Raw genomic sequence first — 22,094 nt, 5'->3', positions numbered from 1 at the left:
TAAGAATATTAACAAATCCTTTTTTCTTTAGGGGATACTTCTAAAGGAGGCATAGCTGAAATTCCTCAGTCCACCTTTAAACCAGGCATCACTACCTTTCCTGAAGATTCAGACACTGTATCTCCTTTATCCTTGTCCCCTGAGGACTTTCCTCAATTGGCTGGAAGGTCTCCTCAAGTGAAGAATATTGGTGGATATACTGATACTCTCAACCAGCAGACATTAGTGGACAGTCGTCTAACTGAAGAGACTTTAAAAATTTCAGCTATTCCTGGCCTAGCTGACCAGAAGACTGGAATAGCAGCAGTGTCCTCTAGTTCGTACTCACAAAGAGGGAAGCCAGATATCTTCTACCCACAAGCCTTGCCAGACAGTCATCTAACTGAAGAGGCTCTAAAAGCTGGAGCTGTTCCTGGACTTGGTGACCAGAAGACAGGTCTATCTACAGTTCCTCCAAGTTCCTACTTGCTTGGAGAGAAGCACAGTATTTTCTACCCACAGGCATTGCCAGAGAGTCATCAAACTGAAGAGTCTCTGAATGTTTCAGTTCTTCCTGGACTAGCTGATCAAAAGACTGGAAAACCAATAGTACCTTCTAGTTCTTACTCAGTTGGAGAGGAGCCTGGTATTTTCTACCATCAAGTCTTACCAGACAGTCAGCTACCTGAAGAAGCTCTGAAAGTTTTGGCTTCTCCTAGACCGGTTGATCAAAAGAGTGGGTTGCCTACTCTATCCTCTACTTACTCATATGGAGAGAAGCCTCATATTTTCTATCAACAGACATTGCCAGATAGTCATCCAACTGAGCAGACTCTGAAAGTTTCAGCTGCCCCTGGATTGGCTGAGCAGAAGACTGGGGTTCCTACTGTAACCTCTCCTTCTTACTCAAATAAAGAGAAGCCCAGTATTTTCTACCAACCAGAATTGCCAAACAGACGTCTGATTCAGGAGGCTCATCAAGTTTCAGCTGCACCTGGATTGGTTGAGCAGAAGGCTGGGATATCGATAGTACCCTCTACTTCCTATTCACAGAGAGAGAAGCCTAATGTTGTGTACCAACAAGAGTTGCCAGACAGTCATCTAATTCAAGAAGTTCAGCAAGTTTCAGCTGCTCCTGGATTGGCTGAGCAGAAGACTGGGATTCCTACAGTACCCTCTGCTTCCTATTCACAGAGAGAGAAGTCCAGTATTGTGTACCAGCAAGAATTGTCAGACAGTCAACTAATTGAACAGTCTCAAAAAGTTTCATCTGTTCCTGGACTGGCTGAGCAGAAGACTGGGATTCCTACAGTACCCTCTACTTCCTATTCACATAGAGAGAAGTCCAGTATTTTGTACCAGCAAGAGTTGCCAGACATTCATGTAGTTCACGAAGTTCCAGAAGTTTCATCTGTTCCTGGATTGGCTGAGCAGAAGACTGGGATTCCTACAGTACCCTCTACTTCCTATTCACTTAGAGAGAAGTCCAGTATTTTGTACCAGCAAGAGTTGCCAGACATTCATGTAGTTCACGAAGTTCCAGAAGTTTCATCTGTTCCTGGATTGGCTGAGCAGAAGGCTAGGATTCCTGTCATACCCTCTACTTCTTACTCACATAGAGAGAAACCCAGTATTTTGTACCAACAAGAATTGCCAGACAGTCATCTAACTGAACAAGTACAGAAAGCTTCAGCTGCTCCTGGACCTGCTGAGCAGAAGACTGGGATTCCTATAATAACTTCTGCTTCTTATTTACATAGAGAGAAGCCCATTATTTTCTACCAACAGGATTTGCCAGACAGTCAGCTAACTAAAGAGGCTCAGAAAGTTCCAGCTGTTTCTGGACTAGCTCACCAGAAGAGTGGAATACCGATAGTGCCCCCTGCTTTCTACTCACATGGAGGGAAGACCAGTCTTTTCTATCAGCAGGAGTTGCCAGACAGTCATCTAAGGGATCAGACTCAGAAAATTTCAGCTATTCCTGGACCAGTAGACCAGAACACTGGCATACAGACAGCACCTTCTAGTTCCTACTCATACAGGGAGAAGCCCATTACTTTTTACCAGCAGGAGTTGCCAGGCAGGCTTCTAACTGAAGAGGTTCTAAAAGTTTCGGCTCTTCCTAGAACAACTGACCAGAACACTGGGATAATAACAGGGTCCTCTCGGTCTTACTTATTTGGAGAGAAGCCAAGTGGTCTTTTCTATCAGCAGGTGTTACCAGGTGGTAGTCTAACTGAAGAAGCTCTGAAAGTTTCACCTGCATCGAGGCCAAGTGACCAGAAGACTGGGGTCCTCTTACTGCCTGCTAGTTCCTACTCACATAGAGAGAAGCCTGGTATTTTCTACCCACAGGCCTCACCCAGCAGTCACTTATCTGAAGAGACTCTGAAAGATTCAACTGTTCTTGGACCAGCTGACCAGAAGGCTGGGACATCAGAACCTTCTGGTTCCTATTCACATAGAGAGGAATCCAGTATTTTCTACCAACAGGAGTTGCCAGATAGCCATATAACTGGAGAGGCTCTGAAAATTTCAGGTGTTTCTGGAACAGGTGACCAGAAAACTGGGATACCTATAGTAACCTCTCCTTCCTACTCACAGAAAGAGAAGCCCATTGTTTTCTACCAGCAGATCTCACCAGATTCATACCTTACTGAAGAGGCTCTGAATGTTTCAAATACTCCTGCACGGGCTGACCAGAAGACTGGGATACCCATAGTAACCTCTCCTTCCTTCTCATATAATGAAAAACCCATTATTTTCTACCAGCAGGCCTTGCCTGACAGTCAACTGACTGTGGAGGCTCTGAAGGTTTCAGATGTTCCTGGACCATCTGACGAGAAGACGGGGATACCTACAATACCACCTAGTTCCTATTCATATAGAGAGAAGCCCGTCATTTCTTACCAGCAAGAGTCACCAGATCTTACTCAGGTGGCTTTGAAAGTTTTTGAGGTTCCTGGACCAGCTGACCAGAAGATTGGGATACCACCAGTAACCTCTACTTCTTACTCATATGGAGAAAAGCCCATCATTTCTTACCAGCAAGAGTTGCCAGATGCTAATGAAAATGCTTTAAAAGGTTTAGGGGTTCCTAGACAAGCAGATCAGACCATTGGTGTGCAAATTGTGCCCCCTGCTTCCTATTTACATAGAGAGAGTCCCATCTTTTCTTACCAGCAGGAGTTACCAGATCTTACTGAGGAAGCTTTGACAGTTTTTGCTCTTCCTGGACCAGCTGATCAGAATGCTGAGATACCAATAGGACCTTCTAGTTCTTACTCACATAAAGAGAAACTCAAGATTTTACCAGACGGTCAAAAGACTGAGTTACCATTAACCCTCTCTGGTTCCTACTCACATAGAGGGAAGCCCACGACTTCAGCTGTAATTGGGCCAGCTGACCAGAAGGCTCCATTATTGACAGGTTTCCCTAATTCTTATCCTCAGAGAGTAAAGCCTAGTACTTTCTTGCAACAGCAGTTGGCAGATAGACATCAAAGTGGAGATATTCTGAAGATTTCACCTGTTGCTGAGCCAACTGATGTGAATTCTCGGATACCAATACCTCTTTCTAGTTCCCATTCACACAGAGAGAAATCTAATATTTTCCACCCACAGGAACTGCCAGACAAACACCTAAGGGAAGATTCACTGAAGGTTTCAACAGTTCCTGGACCAGCTGACAAAAAAACTGTGTTACCAGCAGTTCCTCCTAGTTCCTTTTCACATAGAGAGAAACCAGCTATATTGTACCATCAGGATTTCCCAGAAAGACATCTAACTAAAGATAACCTGAAGTTCTCAAGCAGTCTTGGGCAAGCTGACCAGATTAATGGGTTATCAACAGTTCCCCCTGGTACTTACTCACATAGTGAGAAGCACAAACTTGTTTCACATCATGTTCAAAGGCTAACAGATAATTTGGATTCTTCTTACACCAGTGTTATCTCAAATAAGATGCCTTTAAATTCTCAGGCTGATGGTAGAGTTGTAATAAATAAGCCAGAATCTTCTGGTTTTGAAGATGTTGGCTCTGAGGAAATGAGGGATATAGAAAACAGTTCCAAAACTCTTAAAGAGATTCAGACACTTTTAATGGAAGCAGAAAATATAGCACTAAGACGATACAATTTTCCTACTCCTCTTGTCCCTTTCAGAGATGTTAGTGATATTTCATTTATACAGTCTAAGAAGATGGTTTGCTTCAAAGAACCCCTCACAACTGATGAGTCTAATGGTGATTTGTCTCAGAGACAGCCATTCACAGAAGAAAGCCCAAGCAACAAGTGTATACAGAAGGATATTAGCACACAGACGAATCTGAAATGCCAGAGAGGCATTGAAAATTGGGAGTTTATTAGTTCAACTACAGTTAGAAGTCCTTTACAGGAAGCAGAAGGCAAAGCCAGAGTGGCATTTGATGAAACCCTTAAACAATATAAAGCAGCCAGATCTGTAATGAGATCTGAACCTGAAGAGTATAGTAGAACCATTGGGAATAAGATTGTTATCCCTATGATGACTATCATTAAAAGTGATTCAAGTAGTGATGCAAGTTCTTGCTCATGGGACAGTAATTCCTTGGAGTCAGTTTCTGATGTGCTTCTAAATTTCTTTCCATATTCTTCACCCAAGACAAGCATGACCGATAGCAGAGAGGAAGAGGGGGTATTAGAGAGTGATGATGGTGGTCGAAGCAGTGTAGATTCACTGGCTGCACATGTGAAAAACCTTCTGAAATGTGAATCCTCATTGAACCATGCTAAACAAATACTCAAAAATGCAGAGGAAGAGGAATCTCGGGTACGAGCACGAGGTAGGGAAAGAGAATTTGTTATAAAGGCAGGTCAAACTCAAACATTATAGTTTAATAATTTGCTTAAAGTTATATTTGACGCTCTAGATAATTTTCTTGTAGAACTGTTCTTGTAGAACTGTTAAAATGATTGCATTATCTACTGGCAACCCAGAATAAACTCATTTAACCAATAAGGAAGTCACAGTATTACTGGTTCTAGTTTGAGGTCTTAAGGAGCTGTAAGTTCTGGTGTCTGAAGAAAAGTAAGAAAATTTGGGTTTCCAAACTCCTAAAGCTTGAATGTTGTCCTAATCTTTTCATTGTCCTGTCCTCATTGTGGAGGCAATAAAATACCCATTAGAGTATTTGACTTAGAGAATAAATTCTCTAAGTCACTGTGTTTCATAAAACTTATGTGTATTTTCTATCCCCTTCTCTAATAAGATTCTTAAAGCAGATCTTAGATAGACATTAGGAAAAACTGAATGAAAGTATTTAACACTAAAACTTGGGTTAGAGTTAAATTCCATTAATCTCTAAATTGTAGAATTCCATTAAAAAAGAAAAAAAAATCTTTGAGATAACATGGCGAATAAATATATTTTGGAAGGCAACTTTTAAGCAATTCAGGCCTACCTGGAAATCTCTTGAGGTCAGCTTCCTATACCATTCTTTTGATCATTTGTGCTTATTTTGATTCTCCAGAAACTCCCAGGTTTTATTTATTATTTTAAAATATTAACAACTGTGGAAGTGGCAAAGACTGTAGCAGGAGCTAATAGGGGAGACAAAGGGACTCTTGATTGGAAGGAAGATTAAGATGAAATTGGCTAAATATTATATTTCAAGTGGCCTCATTGGAGAAATGTCTGTTGAATATGTTTTTATATCTGACTTTTCAGTGAAATTATCTCTCTCAAGAACTTTGAATAGTTTGTTATAAAATGGAGAGCACATACTGTTTACTAACCACTGTGGTAGGCATTAAATTAGCTATATTGATGATGATCTCTGCTCTTGTAATCTCTGATAGTTTTGCACTGTATTATAGTTTTGCACTGTATTATCTCGAATGCTTTTATCTTTTCTCTCCAGCCTGGAATCTGAAGTTTAATATGGCTCATGAATATGGCTACTCCATTTCAGAATTAAATGAAGATGATAGGAGAAAAGTAGAAGAGATCAAAGCAAAGTTGTTTGGTCAAGGGAGAACAACTGACTTGTCCAAGGTATAAAAGAAATCTAAAAATTAAGAGACAAAATGTGACAGAAAGGGTGTGTAATTTGACTTTCTTACCTGGGCATTGATGACTCCTGCTGAGTCACTGATAGTCTTTGGCTAAAGGGTTGGGAGTCTTAAGTCTTCAAAAGTTAAGATTTAAGAATTTGATTCTATAGATCTTGTCTGCTATTATGAATAGTAATGGAACATATCTCTCTTACAGGGTTATGCTATGGCTTATATGAGATAATGCCTATAAAATGCTGGGGTGTGTGATATCTAGGTAGTACTCAATAATTGACAACTGTTACTGTTTTAACTTCTAATTTTATATTGAAGTATAGCCAGTTAACAATGTTGTTTATATGTATCCATTCTCCCCCAAACCCCTCCCATCCAGGCTGCTGCATAAGATTGAGCAGAGTTCCCTGTGCTATACAGTAGGACCTGTTGGTTATCTATTTTAAATCTATAACTGCTATTATTAATTCTATAAAAACTGATATAGCTATCAAATATGTATACTTAATGACTTAATTCATACAGTGTCTTAGAAAATTGTCAGTGATATAGCATAATTATTTGGCTTATCAGTTTTGGAAAGGTTATCAGTTTTTGAAACTATGAATTAGATTGGATTTCAGTTTTATATAGCTCATCAATTTTGAAAAGGTTATCAGTTTTATATAGTATAAATTAGATTGGGTTTTAATTTTACATGTTGATATATTCCCTCTATGTTGTACATTTCATCCCCATGACTCATTTATTTTGTACATCTTAGCCTTCCTCACCTATTTTGCTCTTCCCTCCTGTCTGCCTCCGCTTTGGCAACCACTTGTTTGTTCTGTCCGTGAGACTATTTCTGTTTTATTACGTCTGTCCATTTATGTTTTAGATTCCCCATGTAATTGAAATCATACAGTATTAGTCTGTCTTTGACTTATTTTACTTACTGTAGTACCCTCTAAGTCCATCCATATTGTTTAAAATGGCAAGATTTCATTCTTTTCTATGGTGTATTAACCATGTGGTATATATGTATGTACATACTTAGATTACTTCCATATCTTGACTATTAGAAATAATGATGAAATGGATATAGGGGTGCATATATCTTTTTGAATTAGTGTTTCATTTTCTTTGGAAAAACACACATAAGTTAATTGATGGATCACGTGATGGTTATATTTTTAATTTTGTGAGGAACCTCCATACTGTGTTCCATAGTGGCTGCACCAATTTACATTCTCAACAACAGTGCGCATGTGTTCCTTTTTCTTCCTTTTCCTTCAACACATCTTATATGTTGTCCTTTCCATAACCATTCTAACAAGTATGAGTTGATATTTTAGTGACTTTTTAAAATTTACATTTCCCTGATGATTAGTGATGTTGAGCATTGTTTTGTGTGTCTGTTAGCCATCTATGTGTCTTTTTTTTTACGAAAATGTCATTCATAACCTTTGCCCATTTTTTCACTGGGTTGTCTGAATTTTTTATTTGAGTTGTGTGAATTCTTTGTATATGTTGGATATTAATCACTTGTTAGATATGTTCATTGTTTGCAGATATCTTCTATTCAGTAGGCTGCCTTTTTTGTTTCATTGGAAGTTCCCTTTGCTGTGTGGTAGCTTTTTAGTTTGATGTAGTCTATTTGCTTATCTTTACTTTGGTTTCCCTTCAGTTCAGTCAGTTCAGTTGCTCAGTCGTGTCTAACTCTTTGTGACCCCATGAATCACAGCACGCCAGGCCTCCCTGTCCATCACCAACTCCCAGAGTTCACTCAGATTCATGTCCATCGAGTCGATGATGCCATCCAGCCATCTCATCCTCTGTCATCCCCTTCTCCTCCTGCCCCCAATCCCTCCCAGCATCAGGGTCTCTTCCAATGAGTCATCTCTTCGCATGAGGTGGCCAAAGTGTTGGAGTTTCAGCTTTAGCATCAGTCCTTCCAATGAACACCCAGGACTGATCTCCTTTAGGATGGAGTGGTTGGATCTCCTTGCAGTCCAAGGGACTCTCAAGAGTCTTCTCCAACACCACAGTTCAAAAGCATCAATTCTTCAGTGCTCATCTTTCTTCACAGTCCAACTCTCACATCTATACATGACCACTGGAAAAACCATAGCCTTGACTAGACAGACCTTTGTTGGCAAAGTAATGTCTCTGCTTTTGAATATGATATCTAGGTTGGTCATAATTTTCCTCCCAAGAAGTAAGCGTCTTTTAATATCATGGCTGCAGTCACCATCAGCAGTGATTTTGGAGCCCAAAAAAATAAAGTCAGTCACTGTTTCCACTGTTTCCCCATCTGTTTCCCATGAAGTGATGGGACCTGATGCCATGATCTTCGTTTTCTGAATGTTGAGCTTTAAGCCAACTTTTCACTCTCCTCTTTCACTTTTATCAAGAGGCTTTTTAGTTCCTCTTCACTTTCTGCCATAAGGGTGGTGTTATCTGAATATATGAGGTTATTGATATTTCTCCCAGCAGTCTTGATTCCAGCTTGTGCTTCATTCAGCCCAGTGTTTCTCATGATGTACTCTGCATAGAAGTTAAATAAACAGGGTGACAACATACAGCCTTGATGTACTCCTTTTCCCATTTGGAACCAGTCTGTTATTCCATGTCCAGTTCGAACTGTTGCTACCTGACCTGCATACAGGTTTCTCAAGAGGCAGGTCAGGTGGTCTGGTATTCCCATCTCTTTCAGAATTTTCCACAGTTTGTTGTGGTCCACATAGTCAAAGGCTTTGGCAGAGTCAATAAAGCAGAAATAGATGTTTTTCTGGAACTCTCTTGCTTTTTCCATGATCCAGCAGATGTTTGCAATTTGATCTCTGGTTCCTCTGCCTTTTCTAAAACCAGCTTGAACATCTGGAAGTTCATGGTTCACGTATTGCTAAAGCCTGGCTTGGAGAATTTTGAGCATTACTTTACTAGCATGCGAGATGAGTGCAATTGTGCAGTAGTTTGAGCATTTGGGATTGGAATGAAAACTGACCTTTTCAAGTCTTGTGGCCACTGCTGAGTTTTCAAAATTTGCTGGCCTATTGAGTGCAGCACTTTCACAGCATCATCTTTCAGGATTTGAAATAGCTCCACTGGAATTCCTTCACCTCCACTAGCTTTGTTCGTAGTGATGCTTCCTAAGGCCCACTTGACTTCACATTCCAGGATGTCTGGCTCTAGGTGAGTGATCACACCATCGTGATTATCTGGGTCATGAATTTCTTTATAGGGGTCTTATTTTTGTATCTGTTCAGGCAATCTGTGTCTTTTGGTTGAAGCATTTAATCCATTTACATTTGATATATTTATTGGTATATATATTCCTATTGCCATTTTTTTAAGTGTTTTGGGTTTGTTTTTGGAGGTCATTTTTCTTCCCTTCCTCTTTTGTTCCTGTCTCTTGTTTCAGCACCATCTTTAGTGTTATGCTTGGGTTGCTCTTTCTTTTTTTGTTTAAGCACCATCTTTAGTGTTATGCTTGGGTTGCTCTTTCTTTTTTGTGTGTGTATCTGTTGTAGTTTTTGTCTTTGCTGTTCACCGTAAGGTTTTGGTATAGCTGTCTGTATAATGTACAAGATTGTTTTAAGTTTCTGGTCTTTCCCCTGCTAGAGAAGTTCCTATAGCACTTGTTGCAAAGCTGGTCTGGTGGTGTTGAATTCTCTTAGCTTTTGCTTCTCTGTAAAGCTTTTAATTTCTCCATCAAGTCTGTGTGATAGCCTCACTGGGTAGAGCATTCTTAGTTGCAAGTTCTTCCTTTTCATCACTTTGAATATATTGTGCCACTTTGATCACTTAAATGTATATATTGAGTTTAATATATATAAAACTCTGGCCTGCAGAGTTTCAGCTGATAATGATAATTCTCTTGTATTTGTTGTTATTCCCTTGTTGATTTAAGCACTTTTTCTCTGTCTTTTCAGCTATTATCTCTTCAAATATCTTCTCAGCACCTTTCTCTTCTCCTTCTGGGACTCCTATAAATGAACATTGGTGCATTTAATTGTTATCCCAGAGGTCCCTTTGACTGCCTTCATTTCTTTTCATTTTTTCTTTATTCTTTCCTGAGGAGTGATTTCCGCTGTTCTGTCGTCCAGGTCACATATCCGTTTTTCTGCTTCACTTTCTTTCCTATTGATTCCTTGTAGTGTATTTTTCATTTCAGTTATTGTATTGTATTGTTCATCTCTGTTTGTCCTTCAGTTTTTCAGGTCTTTGTTAAACATTTCTTGCATCTTCTCAATCTTTGCGTCCATTGTTTTCCTGAAATCTCGGATGATCTTCCCTATCATTATTCTGAATTCTTTTTCTGGTAGGCTGGCCATTTCCACTTAGTTGTTTTTCTGAGCTATCACCCTGTTCCTTCATCTGGGACAAATCCCTCTGCCGTCTCTTTTTTACTGAGTTTCTATTGTTGCAGTCTGTGTTCCATAGGCTGCAGGATTGTGGTTTTTACTTGTGCTGTCTGCCCTCTGGTGGAGGCCTGTCATGATTTTAGTTGAGCATCTGTGTGATTACATTTTCTCTCATTTCTTAGCATATATGTTATAGGAAAAACCTATAAAAAAATTTTTTTTGTAATTGTCCTAGAATATGTAAAATATATTTGTACCCAGTTCAGGTATACTTTCAAATAACACTACAGCATTTCACGGGTAGTATGAGTACTTTCCAGTAACAGAACAGCCCCAATTCTTTTGTTTTATTTCTTTTAACATTGCTACCATTTTTCCTCCCATCTCCAAAAGAATTTTAAAGTTTACTTAAAAAAAATAAATAAATAAATAAATAAATAAAGTTTACTTAATTGTTTACAGTAGTATATAATGAAGTTCAGTTCAGTTGCTGAGTCATGTCTGACTCAGATATTATGAAGACAAAAAATAAATAGGCAGTTGACTGGATTCAGCCCACAGCAGACCATGCATAGTTTGAGCTACAGTGTAGTAGAGTATAGTATCTCATAGATACACCTTCATTTACTTGTTTTCTTATTTCTGGGCATTTATTTTTTAATTTATTAGAAAAAATCTTGGGAATTCTAGTTAACTTAGAATATTGTGTTAATTTGAGGTGTACTGCAAAATAATTCATATATCTTCATTATACGTTCCCATTATGGAATCTTTTTCAGACTCTTTCCTATTGTAGGTTATTATAAGATACTGAATATAATTCCCTGTACTCTGCAGTAAACCCTTGTTTTTTATGTACTTTCTATATAGTGATGTGTTAATCCCATACTCTTATTTTATCCCTCCTCTCCTCCTTTCCCCTTTGATAACTGTAAGCTTGTTTTCTATGTCTTTGAGTCTGTTTCTGTTTTGTATGTTCATTTCTATTATTTCTTAGATTTAACATGTAAGTTGTACCATATGGTATTTGTCTTTCTCGTCTGACTTACTTCACTTAGCATGGTAGTCTTTAGGTTTATTCATGTTACTGAAAAGGACAATATTTCATTCTTTTTGGTGGTCAAGTAATATTCCTGTGTGTGTGTGTGTGTGTGTGTGTGTGTGTGTGTGTGTGTACATGCCACATCTTTATCCATTCATCTGTCTGTGGACACTTAGGTTGCTTCCATGTATTGTAAATAGTGCTGCTATGAAAATTGAGGTTTATATGTGTTTTTGAATTAGAGTTTTCATCTTTCTGGACATATACCCAAGTGAGAGGTTGTTGGATCATATGGTAACTGTGTTTTTAAAGGAAAGTCCTTGCTGTTTTCCATAGTGGCCGCACCAATTTAAATTCTCACTACCAGTGTAGGAGGGTTCCCTTTTCTCTCCATCTTCTGCAATATTTACTGTTTGTAAAATTTTTGGTGATGGCCATTCTGACTGTTGTGAGGTCATTGTAGTTTTGACTTGCATTTCTCTAATTAGGATGTTGAGTATATTTTCATATGTCTCTGGCCATATATATTTCTTTGTAGAAATGTCTATTTAGGTCTTCTCCTGGTTTTTTTGATTGGTTTGTTTCTTTGATACTGATTTTTATTACCTGTATGTTTTAGAAATTAATCTCTTTTTTGATGCATCATTCCCAGATATTTTCTCCCAGTCCATAGGTTGTTTTCATTTTGGTTATTGTCTCTGCTGTGGAAAAGCTTATAAATTTGATTAGGCCTATTTGTTTAAATTTGCTTTTATTTCTTTTGTCTCCCAAGCCTGATCTAAGAAAATGTTGCTATGTTTTTGTTTTTGTTTTTGTTTTTTCAGGGAATGTTCTCTTTCAGAAGTTAAGCCTCTAAGTCACTTTGGGTTTATTTTTGATGTGATGGACTGTTCTGACTTTATTGATTAACATGAGGCTGTCCCTCTTTCCCAACACTACTTGCTGAAAAGACTGTCTTTTCTCCATTGTAGCTTTTAACCCCCTCTTTTGAAGGCTAATTGCGTGTAGGTTTCTGGGTTTATTTCTGGGCTCTCTATTCTGTTCTGTTGATCTGTATGTCTGGTTTTGTCCCGATACCCCAGTTGTTTGATTTCTGAAGCTTATTTTCTTTGATTCAGTTTGGAATAGGATTCCGTTTTTACTTTCTCTCTCTAGCATTTCATAGTTAGTGTAAAATAATGCAGCAGATTTGTGTGTGTGTGTGTATGTGTGTGTGTGTATAAATCTTGTATTCTGCTGACTTGCTGAGTTCATTTATTAGTTCTAGTAGTTTTTTTGTGGAATCTTTAGGGTATTCTATATAGACTATCATGTCTTCTGCATCTAATGACAATTTTACCTCTTACTTTTCAATTTGGAAACCTTTTATTTCTTTTTCTTGTCTGATTGCTATATCTAGGATTTCTAATACTGTGTTGAATAGCAGTGGTAAGAGTAGGTATCCTTGTTTTGTTCCAGAATTTAGCAAGAAGGCTTTCAGGTTTTCACTGTTGAGCATTATGTTGACTGTGGGTTTGTCATAAGTGGCTTTTATTATGTTGATGTATGTTCCTTTTACACTAACTTTGGTGAGAGTGTTTATCATAAATGGATGTTGAATTTTTTGTATTTTTTTTTTTTGCAATTTTTGAGTTTTTTGCTAAACCTTCTGTTTAGCATGAGGTTTTGGTCTTTTCTTTTGTTGATATGGTATATCACATTGATTGATTTGCATATGTTGAACCGTCCTTGTGACCCTGCTATTAATCCAACTTGGTCATGATGTATGATCCTTTTTGTGCTGTTGAATTTGGTTTGCTGATATTTTGTTGAGGATTTTTACATCTATATTTATAAAAGATATTGGCCTATATTTTTCTTTTTTGGTAGTGTGTTTGTCTCGTTTTGATACTAGGGTGATGGTGGTAGTTTCATAGAATGGTTTTGGGAGTCTTCCTTCCCCTTTAATCTTTTGGAAGAGTTTCAGTAGTGTAGGTTTAAGTTCTTTTCTTCTTTGTTGTTTGGTAGAATTCCCCAGTGAGGTCATTCGCTCCTTACTTTTGTTTGTAGGGAATTTTTTTTGTTTTCCCAGTTAAAGATTCTACTTCACTTCTAGTGACTGTTCTGTTCAGATTATCTGTTTTTTCTTAATTCAGTTTTGGCAGGCTCTGTATCCAGTAACTTGTCCATTTCTTCTAGGTTTTCCATCTTGTTGTCTTAAAGTATTATAGTTGTTCATAGTATATATATTTTTATTTTTGTATTTCTGTGATGGTTCCCCCCCTCCTTTGATTTTTCATTTTATTTTGTCCTCTTTTGTTCTTGGTGAGCCTTTCTAGAGGTTTTTTGACTTTATCATTTGAAAAACCCAGCTCTTGCTCTTATTGATTTTTTTTTTATCTTTATTTTTTCCTCTCTGATCTTTATCATTTCCTTCCTTTAATGACTTTAGGTTTTGAGTGTTCTTTTTCTGGTTTTATATTGGTTTATCTGAGATTTTCCTTGTTTCTGAATGGGTCCTGCATTGCTGTAAACACCCCTCTTCAGGCTGCTTTCGCTGCATCCCATAGAATTCGTGTAGTCATACTTTGCTCTCATTTGCTTCAAGGTATTTTTTATTTCCTCTTTGATTTCATTGTGGACTCAAAGATTTTTTGCAGCATATTGTTTAGGCTCTGTGTAGTAGTTTTTATAGTCTGTTTTTCTTTCTGTGGTTGATTTCTAGTTTCATGCCATTCTGGTTTAAAAAGATGTAGAAGAAATTTGTTGAGTAAGCTATTGAGACCAATTAAGGATGAGGAAAAGAAATTGTCTTTTTTTTTTTTTAATCCTTTACTTGTTTCCTCTTTGACGATCTTACTGTTTTTATGTAGATCTCAGTTTCTGAACTATATTTTCTCTTCTTGAGTATTTCTGTTGAGTTATTATATGGCAATCCTACAGGTAACAAATTCCCTTGATTTTTGTTTTTCTGAGAATGTATTTCTTTATCAATTTGAAGGATAATTTCATAGCGAGAGTTTAGAATTTTAAGCTGCTGCAGTTTTTCTCTTAACATTTTTAATATTTCAGTCTATTTTCTTGTTTACATGGTTTTGTGGGAAAGTTGGAAGTAATTCCCTGCTTCTCTTTAGATTTTTCTCTCTCTAGCTTCTTTCAGGATTTTTTCTTTTTCTTTGATTTTCTGTACTTTGAAAATGTTACATTATGCTTAGGCATAGTGATTTTTTTCTTCACATTTACTCTGCCTGATGTTCTTTGAACTTCATGAATCTGCAGTTTGGTGTCTGACGTTAATTTAGGGGAAATTCTTAGTCATTGTTGCTTCAGTGATTTTTTTCTGTCCTTTTCTTTGTCCAGTATTTTAATTCTCATATGTTAAACCTTTTTTAGTTTTCCTAGAGTTCTTTGAGATTCTGTCCTCCTTTTCCTGCTCAGTCTATGTTCTCCTTGTTGTGTATTTTCAGAGGTTTTTGTTGAGATATCCTTTTTTTGAAAATTATTTATTTTAATTGGAGGATTATTACTTTCCAATACTGTGATGGTTTTTGCCATACATCAACATGAATTAGCCACAGATGCACATGTGTCCCCCATCCTGAAACCCCCTCCCAGCTCCCTCCCCACCCCATATCTCTGGGTTATCCCAGAGCACTGGCTTTTGGTGCCCTGCTTCATGCATCGAACTTGCACTGGTCATCTGTTTTACATATGGTAATATATATGTTTCAATGCTAAGTCTCAGGTTTCTTGTCTTGAATCCTGTGCAATCTAATAATTCCATCAAAGGCATTTTTCATTTCTGCTACAGTGTTTTTGATCTCTAGCATCTGTTTTTTATTCTTTCTTCAGATTTTCATCTTTCTGCTTATATTGTCCCTTTATTCTTGATGAATGCTTTCCACTTTATTCATTAGAGCCTTTAGCATATTAATCATAGTTGTTTTAAATTTCTGATCTCATAATCTCAGCATCTTTGCCCTATCTGGGTTTGATACTTGCTCTGTCTCTTCATGTAATTTTCTTTTGCTTTGTAAATATGTTCTTTTGTGGGGCCTATAACTTCCATATTAAATTAAGAATACCCATTATAACTGGATGAATTAGTAGGAAAAAGCCATTCACATGGGGTTGACATACAGCTCTGTTAGCTCCTGAGCTTTCTCTTTGAGGAAGTGTAAACACTCGGTCATTTTGATTGAAGAAACAATGGCACTACACTCTACGAGGGTGTAAAGTCACGTTTATTTTTACAGATTGCAGAAAGGGGGATGGGGTATCCCAGTAGCCTAGGAAAGGCAGTCCTCTGTCCCAGGTCACAAGTGAGCAGAAGAGCACATATTAGTTGAAAAGCGTTTTGGGGGAGATTTTGCTACCTTTTTGTGAATTCAACTCTACGTGGTTATTTTGAAAGGAGCTCTGAGAAAAAGGAAGCAGGAACTTGTCACAGGAGTCCTAAGCTCAGGTCCTTATCTGTCCAGGCTCTGGGTGTGAGCAGGGTTGTCATACTGTAAAATGCTTATGTAGCAACTCAGAATAGCTGTTTTCTCATCACAATTGACCCTGTGATGCCTAGGCATTAGTCTTTAGGGAAAATCATGGGCACTGTCTAGATGGTGGAGATGTTAAAAGCTGCTGGCAGGATTTTGGTCACCCAGCACATGAAACATCTAAGCAAAGCAAAATGCCACTCAACAATATAAACAGACAAATGGTGGTTTGAAATCCTGTCTGTAACCATCTCCTCCCATTTTGGGGGGTTCAGCCCAGAAAATAAAGCTCATGGATAAGATAAAGGTAGGTATTTGATTTAAAACTTGGGTGGGATTATTAAATACTTGTACCTGTTGGGATATCATTTGTAAATGTCTAAGTTTGTCCAGAATTATTAATATACATGCAATAAGAGGTACCCTTTGCAGGTTCCCTTTCCTTGGCCAATAGTAACCAAAAGCTAAATGGAACTGTACTGTTACTGCATTAAGGCTGGGCTTTGGTGTAACAGCCCAGTGTTTTTAAACAGGGGAGTTGAAAGTTTGGTGTTTGCCTTAATAATTTAATTTAACAATTTGTTGTTGCTTGCCTGTTGTGGTGGTGCCTAACTCAGTTCCCATGAAGGATAGTAGCAGACCTATTCCCTACATAATGAGGATGAGTACTGAACATTTTTAACCTGAGGTGGTTTAAAAAGAGACATTTTGGGGATCCTATTCAGTGATTTGTAAGGATAGTCCCAGGGAGACTTAACTATCTTGGTGTAAACAGAGAGGACTTACCAGGGAGCTGGCAAGGAGGCAGATACATTGGTGGCTGAGGAAGGGAGAAGCGCATATATGAGGAACCATGTATATATGTTTGCTCCTGGGTACTAAACCCACAGTGGACACCAACTGTTATACTGGGTATATCCAAATAAGTAGGGCTTCCCCTGGGGAGGCTGAACCGTGAGACTCAAGACCTTGGGAATTGTGCTCTTTGGGGTGAGAGGTATAGGTCGTATTCAACCATGTGGTGTCACAGGTGGAGTGTATTAGTGCATGGACAGACATGGTAGATTATAAAGTGCATTGGGGCTCCTGCCAAATGCCTCATACTGTATTGCAAAGTGCTGCATGGGAACAGTTGATCACCATAGAGAGGAGCTGGGTAAACCATAGAGATGTATGAGATGGTTTCCATTGGGAAAATGGGGGCAGGGTCAAGAAATTAGCTAAGTAGGCTACTAACTCAGGAAAGAAGCCTTTGTTGAGTTTGGTAATATGTTCAGCAATTACAGCAGCTCAAGAAAAAAAAAAAAAAAAGCACTGGTTTCTGCCCACTGTATAAAAATATTAAGACTGTGGGAGGACTTGAATGAGAAGATTATGGAACCCTGAGTGGTTCCATAACCAGTGGGAAAAGATTCCCTTATGTTGTGTAGGGAGATGACCCTGTGTATGTAGGGGAGTGATGGGGAGTCCTATAGTGATTATAGCATCTATACCCAGGGAGAAGTCTTTTCAACAGAATTCAATTTACTAGCTCTCAATTAGGTCACATAATGTGGATCAATCTAATAATGTGTGGTGAGGGTAAGCAATTATATGAAGCATCTAATCAGACATTTAAAAGGTTTAGAGACTTGACATATACCTTAACCTATCAAAATTTAAAGGTGTAGTGGAGAGCAGCCTGCAGTCAAAGTGCCACCTCACATCTCAGCAGCAAGTGTAGTTAGCAAGGAGAACTTGGGGTAACTCTACAAAATGCCACGAAAATGGGTCATCAGCTGGGAATTTAGATAACTAGGCATTCAGATTGGCAACCAAGTTCTGGGAAGTGCTTGCCATCATCAGCCGCCCTGCTTTCCTGGGTGTCCCCTCTTCCCTAGTGGAAAATTGTGGAGGCCGTATTCGTGATGAAGCTGTGTCCCGTGCTGTCATCTACTGAGACGTCGTCATCTCAGATCGTCATGTTTGGCATTGTCATGGTGTTGGGCATTATCAAGCACTACTGCATCGAAGGGAACCGTTCTAGAGTAGGGCACTCTCGTCAGTGAGGAAGGGCATTGAAGGCCCATAGGGTCTAACAGGGTTGCAGAGAGTTGGGATATTCTGATTAAGGCTTGCTTGCACTTTGGGGAGTGTCTGTTGCTAACTCAAATTCTCAGTAAATTTTAGGGGTCTCTGGGGGTGAATCTCGCAAAAGATTAAGTGGTGCCCTTCTTCAAGGCATAGGAGGTCACCATTGTAAATAGTAAAGATTAGAGGCACGTGTGTACCCTTGGTTTAAAGAAAATTTAGTTATATGCTTCTGACAACTTAATCTTTAGTCTTGTTTTACCAGAGATGGTTTTGAACTGTATAATCCTGTCGGCCAGTTAGGGGTGAAATTAGGGCAGCGTGAGGCTGCTGGCCTTGAAGCATTTGAGCTTTGGTGCCATTTAAGACAGAGTGCTTGAGTCACTCAGTTAGTATACCTGGTGGCATTTTGGGCCCAGCCCTTCTTGGGCTGACTTCCAACATATGCCATCCCTCCATCCTGGGGTTCAGTTGTGCATGAGTGCTGTGGTCTTCCAGTAACTTTCTGATGTTGTCTCCTGGGGTCGTGGAGAAAGCCCCATGACTCAGATGGCATGAAAGTCACAGAATAGGGACAACAATAGCAGGCATATACACTTCATAGTTTTGTGCTTGCCCTCTGAGTACCCCATGTGATAACTGGTTGTTGGGCTGTTGTGGGTCAGTATCTCATTGGTGGCTTCCTCCAAAGTGAGATAGGGCCAGGTGTGATTGTATCACCATGATGTCATCTTCTGATGTTGCTGGTGTCAACCGGAGTGCCTCTACTCCCCTTTTAGATTTTCACCCACACTATCCTTTCACTGGATCCAGGGTTAATTATTTTTACTTCCTAATGGGAGGTATGGTTAGGAGAAATGAACTGTCCACTGAAGGCACTCACTGTACATTGAAATCTCAGTTGAAATATGCATATCAAATTACTTGGTTAAGTGTAGTCCAGCAGCCTCCTAGTGGGTCTGTGTTCCTCCAATGAGCCAGGACTCTCTCTGACCAAGGGGTTTTATAGCTAAAGTACCCATCAAGTCCCAGGTGAGTATTAGAAGGCAAGATGACTGACATTTTAAAATCTGTAAGGGGACTCAAAAATGTTGGGGAAAATGTAATTTATATTGTCCCATGAGATAAAAGCATCAGATTTCCTTCTGATAGCAATCTGTCATCTTTGGCTATTTATAATTTTTTTTTTAAAGGTATATGTTTTAACTGGGTTTCCCTGGTAGTTCAGTAGTAAAGAATCCACCTGCCAGTGCAGGAGATGTGGGTTTGATCCCTGGGTCAGGACTATCCTCTGGAGAAAGAAATGGCAACTCTCTCCAGTATTCTTGCCTGGAGAATCCCATGGACAGAGGAGCCTGGGGGGCTACTGTTCATGGGGTCACAAAGAATCGGACACGAATGAGCGACTAAATAACAACAGTCTGCTTTAGGATGGACTGGTTGGGTCTCCTTGCAGTCCAAGGGACTCTCAAGAGTCTTCTCCAACACCACAGTTCAGAAGCATCAATTCTTTCGTGCTCAGCTTTCTTTATAGTCCAACTCTCACATCTATGGATGACTACTGGGAAAACCATAGCTTTGACTAGACAGACCTTTTTTGGCAAAGTAATGTCTCTGCTTTTTAATATGCTATCTAGGTTGGTCATACTTTCCTTGTGGCTGCTATCAAAATGCCAGACAAGGATTGGACAAGATGTGAGAAAAACTGCAGCCCTTGTGCATTGTTGGAGGAAATATAAAATTGTGCAGCCACTATAGTAAACAGTGTCGAGGTTTTTCAAAAAGGTAAAAAGAGAATCACTATATGATCCACATGCCTACTTTGGTTAGATACCTAAAAGAACTGAGATTAGGATCTCAAAGAGATATCTGCACTCCCATGTTCTTTGCAAGATTTTGCAGTAGTTAAGATACAGAAATAACCTATATGTTTATTGATGGATAAACAGTAAACATATAGTGGAGTGGGTAGCCTTTCCCTTCTCCAGGAGATCTTCCAAACCCAGGGATCGAACCCAGGTCTCCCACATTGAAGGCAGATTCTTTATGGTCTGAGCCACCAGGGAAGCAGTATATTGATGGATAAATAAAATGGTCAATACAGAGCCATTAAAAAAAAGGATATCCTGCCATATGCATCAGCGTGAATTAATGTGGAAGACGTTATGCTAAGTGAAATAAGCCAGGTACAGAAGGATAACTGCATGATTCTGCATATATGAGATTTCCAAAATGGCCAAACTCATAAAAACAGTAGAATGGTAGTTGTCAGGGCTTTGGGGAATAATAAGTAGGGAGTTGGTGTTCAGTGGGCATATAGTTTCAATTATGTAAAATAAATCCTAGAGAAATACCTACTCTGCAATATGGTGCTTATAGTTAATAATACTCCTTTTTGCACTTAAAAAAGAGATGTACTCTGTCAACAGGGTGTGTCTTGTATAAGTGTTCTTAACATAATATATGTTTTATATTTAAAGAATCTAATGTGGCAAATAGATGAAAAATATTTAAAATAAATATTAATATTTAGTATTCAGTATCAATAATGTATCATGAGCAAGTAGAGCTTAAGCCAGCAAAGCAGATAGTTCAGTCTTAGGAAATTTATAAACATGTTTTTCATAGCAGGAAAACTGTAGTTATTTCATTGTATTCCAAAAAGATACTTGGGGATAAAATTAAAAGTAAAAATCTGTTCCTAGTTAAAAATATTTCTCTAGAGTAGGCCAGTAATGTCTCAATATGATAAAAAAAAATATGTATTTGAAATTAGCAGTCACATAATCAAAGATCATATAGTCTTTTTATACATATAAAACATTGCTAAGTTATGTTGCCATAAATAATCAAGTAGGTAACTCCAAGGCTTCGTTTCTGCACAAAAATAACAAGCTAGCAAAATCTATCAGAACCAATTTTTGTAGATCTCTGGAATCTAGTCAGAACTTAAAAATAAAAAAAACTAGGGAATGATTACTGAAGTAAAGAGCAATTATTCTGTAGGAGAACACTGACTGAGGCTTCTTCAATCGCCTGCCTAACTATCCCCCAGTCTACAGTAGCTTTGAAGATGACAGACCACACTCCTAATGTGGGTTAACATTTACAGAGGGTGCAATACAAACCTTACTCTTAAAAAATGGTTATGAGGTGTTTCAGCCTGTCTTACAACTCCCTGAAGGACCAGTGTCGCGGCTTTCACTCAGCCAAGAGCTTTTCTGAGAATGAAACAACTTCCCTGCCAGTGTTTGGCCGGAGTATTGATTGTAGCAGACTGGGTCTAGGGATAACAGGATAAACAATAGGAACATTGTAAAACTTGGGGAGAAAGCAGTTGAAAAAGGAGACACGTTGGGAATAGGATTTTTTAAAGGTCCTGCTTATACTAGGGAGTTGAGGCCATGTGCTTGCCCATAGCTGGACTTATTTTCAGAAAAGGCCCAAGAAGACCTTAAGCTTTCATCTCTGGCTAAACTTTCAGACTTGCATTGCACAGACTGTAAATGAAAGTACAGAGCTGGCTAACTGTTGGAACACTTCAACATAGAGAAAGTCAGAACAGACTGGGGAAAGTTGTTTTTGGCTGCGGATATTTATGGAAACTCTGTCAAGATAACAGCTCACAGTTAAGCAAAGCTAACAAGACTTCAGTGCCACACACAAAGAATGTACAAAACAATTACCCACAACAAGCAGCAACACCAAATTCCAGCTGTGGGGGAGAATCTGGTATCCAGAGTTGCCACACTATATTTGATAGGTCCAGTTGTCAACAAATCATGACATGCTTAAAGAAACAGAATATGGCTGTTGTCAGGGGGAAATACAGTTTACAGTAACACTGTGCAGGGATTAATTCCCATATAACTTTACTCAGTTCTCCATTTCTGTGATTTTTTTTAAACCCTATCCGTTGATTCAACCACAGACCATGATGTACTATAGTGTGGATATTTATTGTTGCAAAATAATCACATAAGTGGACCCTCACAGTTCAAATCCAAGTTGTTCAAAAGTCAACAGTAATTAATAAAAACTGTCCCTGAGGAAGCCCAGGAATTATAAAAAAAAAAGATTTTAAAGGTGCTCAAAGAGCTAAAGAAGCTATGGTCAACAACTGAAGACAACCAAGAAAAAG

At 38.6% G+C, this 22,094-nt stretch overlaps 1 protein-coding gene across 6 annotated transcripts in view; it reads left to right on the top strand.

Moving 5' to 3' along the window:
- The window catches only part of ALMS1 (ALMS1 centrosome and basal body associated protein), a 183,995-nt gene that overhangs the window by 64,507 nt on the left and 97,394 nt on the right, over nucleotides 1–22,094 (top strand). For 5 of the 6 annotated variants that reach the window (XM_040223844.1, XM_040223843.1, XM_040223840.1 and 2 more), the window contains 2 exons: nucleotides 32–4,801; nucleotides 5,879–6,012. In XM_040223844.1, the coding sequence (XP_040079778.1) occupies nucleotides 32–4,801; nucleotides 5,879–6,012 (4,904 nt within the window). The remainder of the gene's footprint in view (nucleotides 1–31; nucleotides 4,802–5,878; nucleotides 6,013–22,094) is intronic. The other variant, XM_040223841.1, reaches the window with a different exon arrangement.

Source organism: Oryx dammah, unplaced genomic scaffold (assembly GCF_014754425.2).
Source record: "Oryx dammah isolate SB20612 unplaced genomic scaffold, SCBI_Odam_1.1 HiC_scaffold_25, whole genome shotgun sequence".
Classification (NCBI taxonomy): Eukaryota; Metazoa; Chordata; class Mammalia; order Artiodactyla; family Bovidae; genus Oryx; species Oryx dammah.
This window is presented reverse-complemented; position numbering and strand designations above follow the sequence as displayed.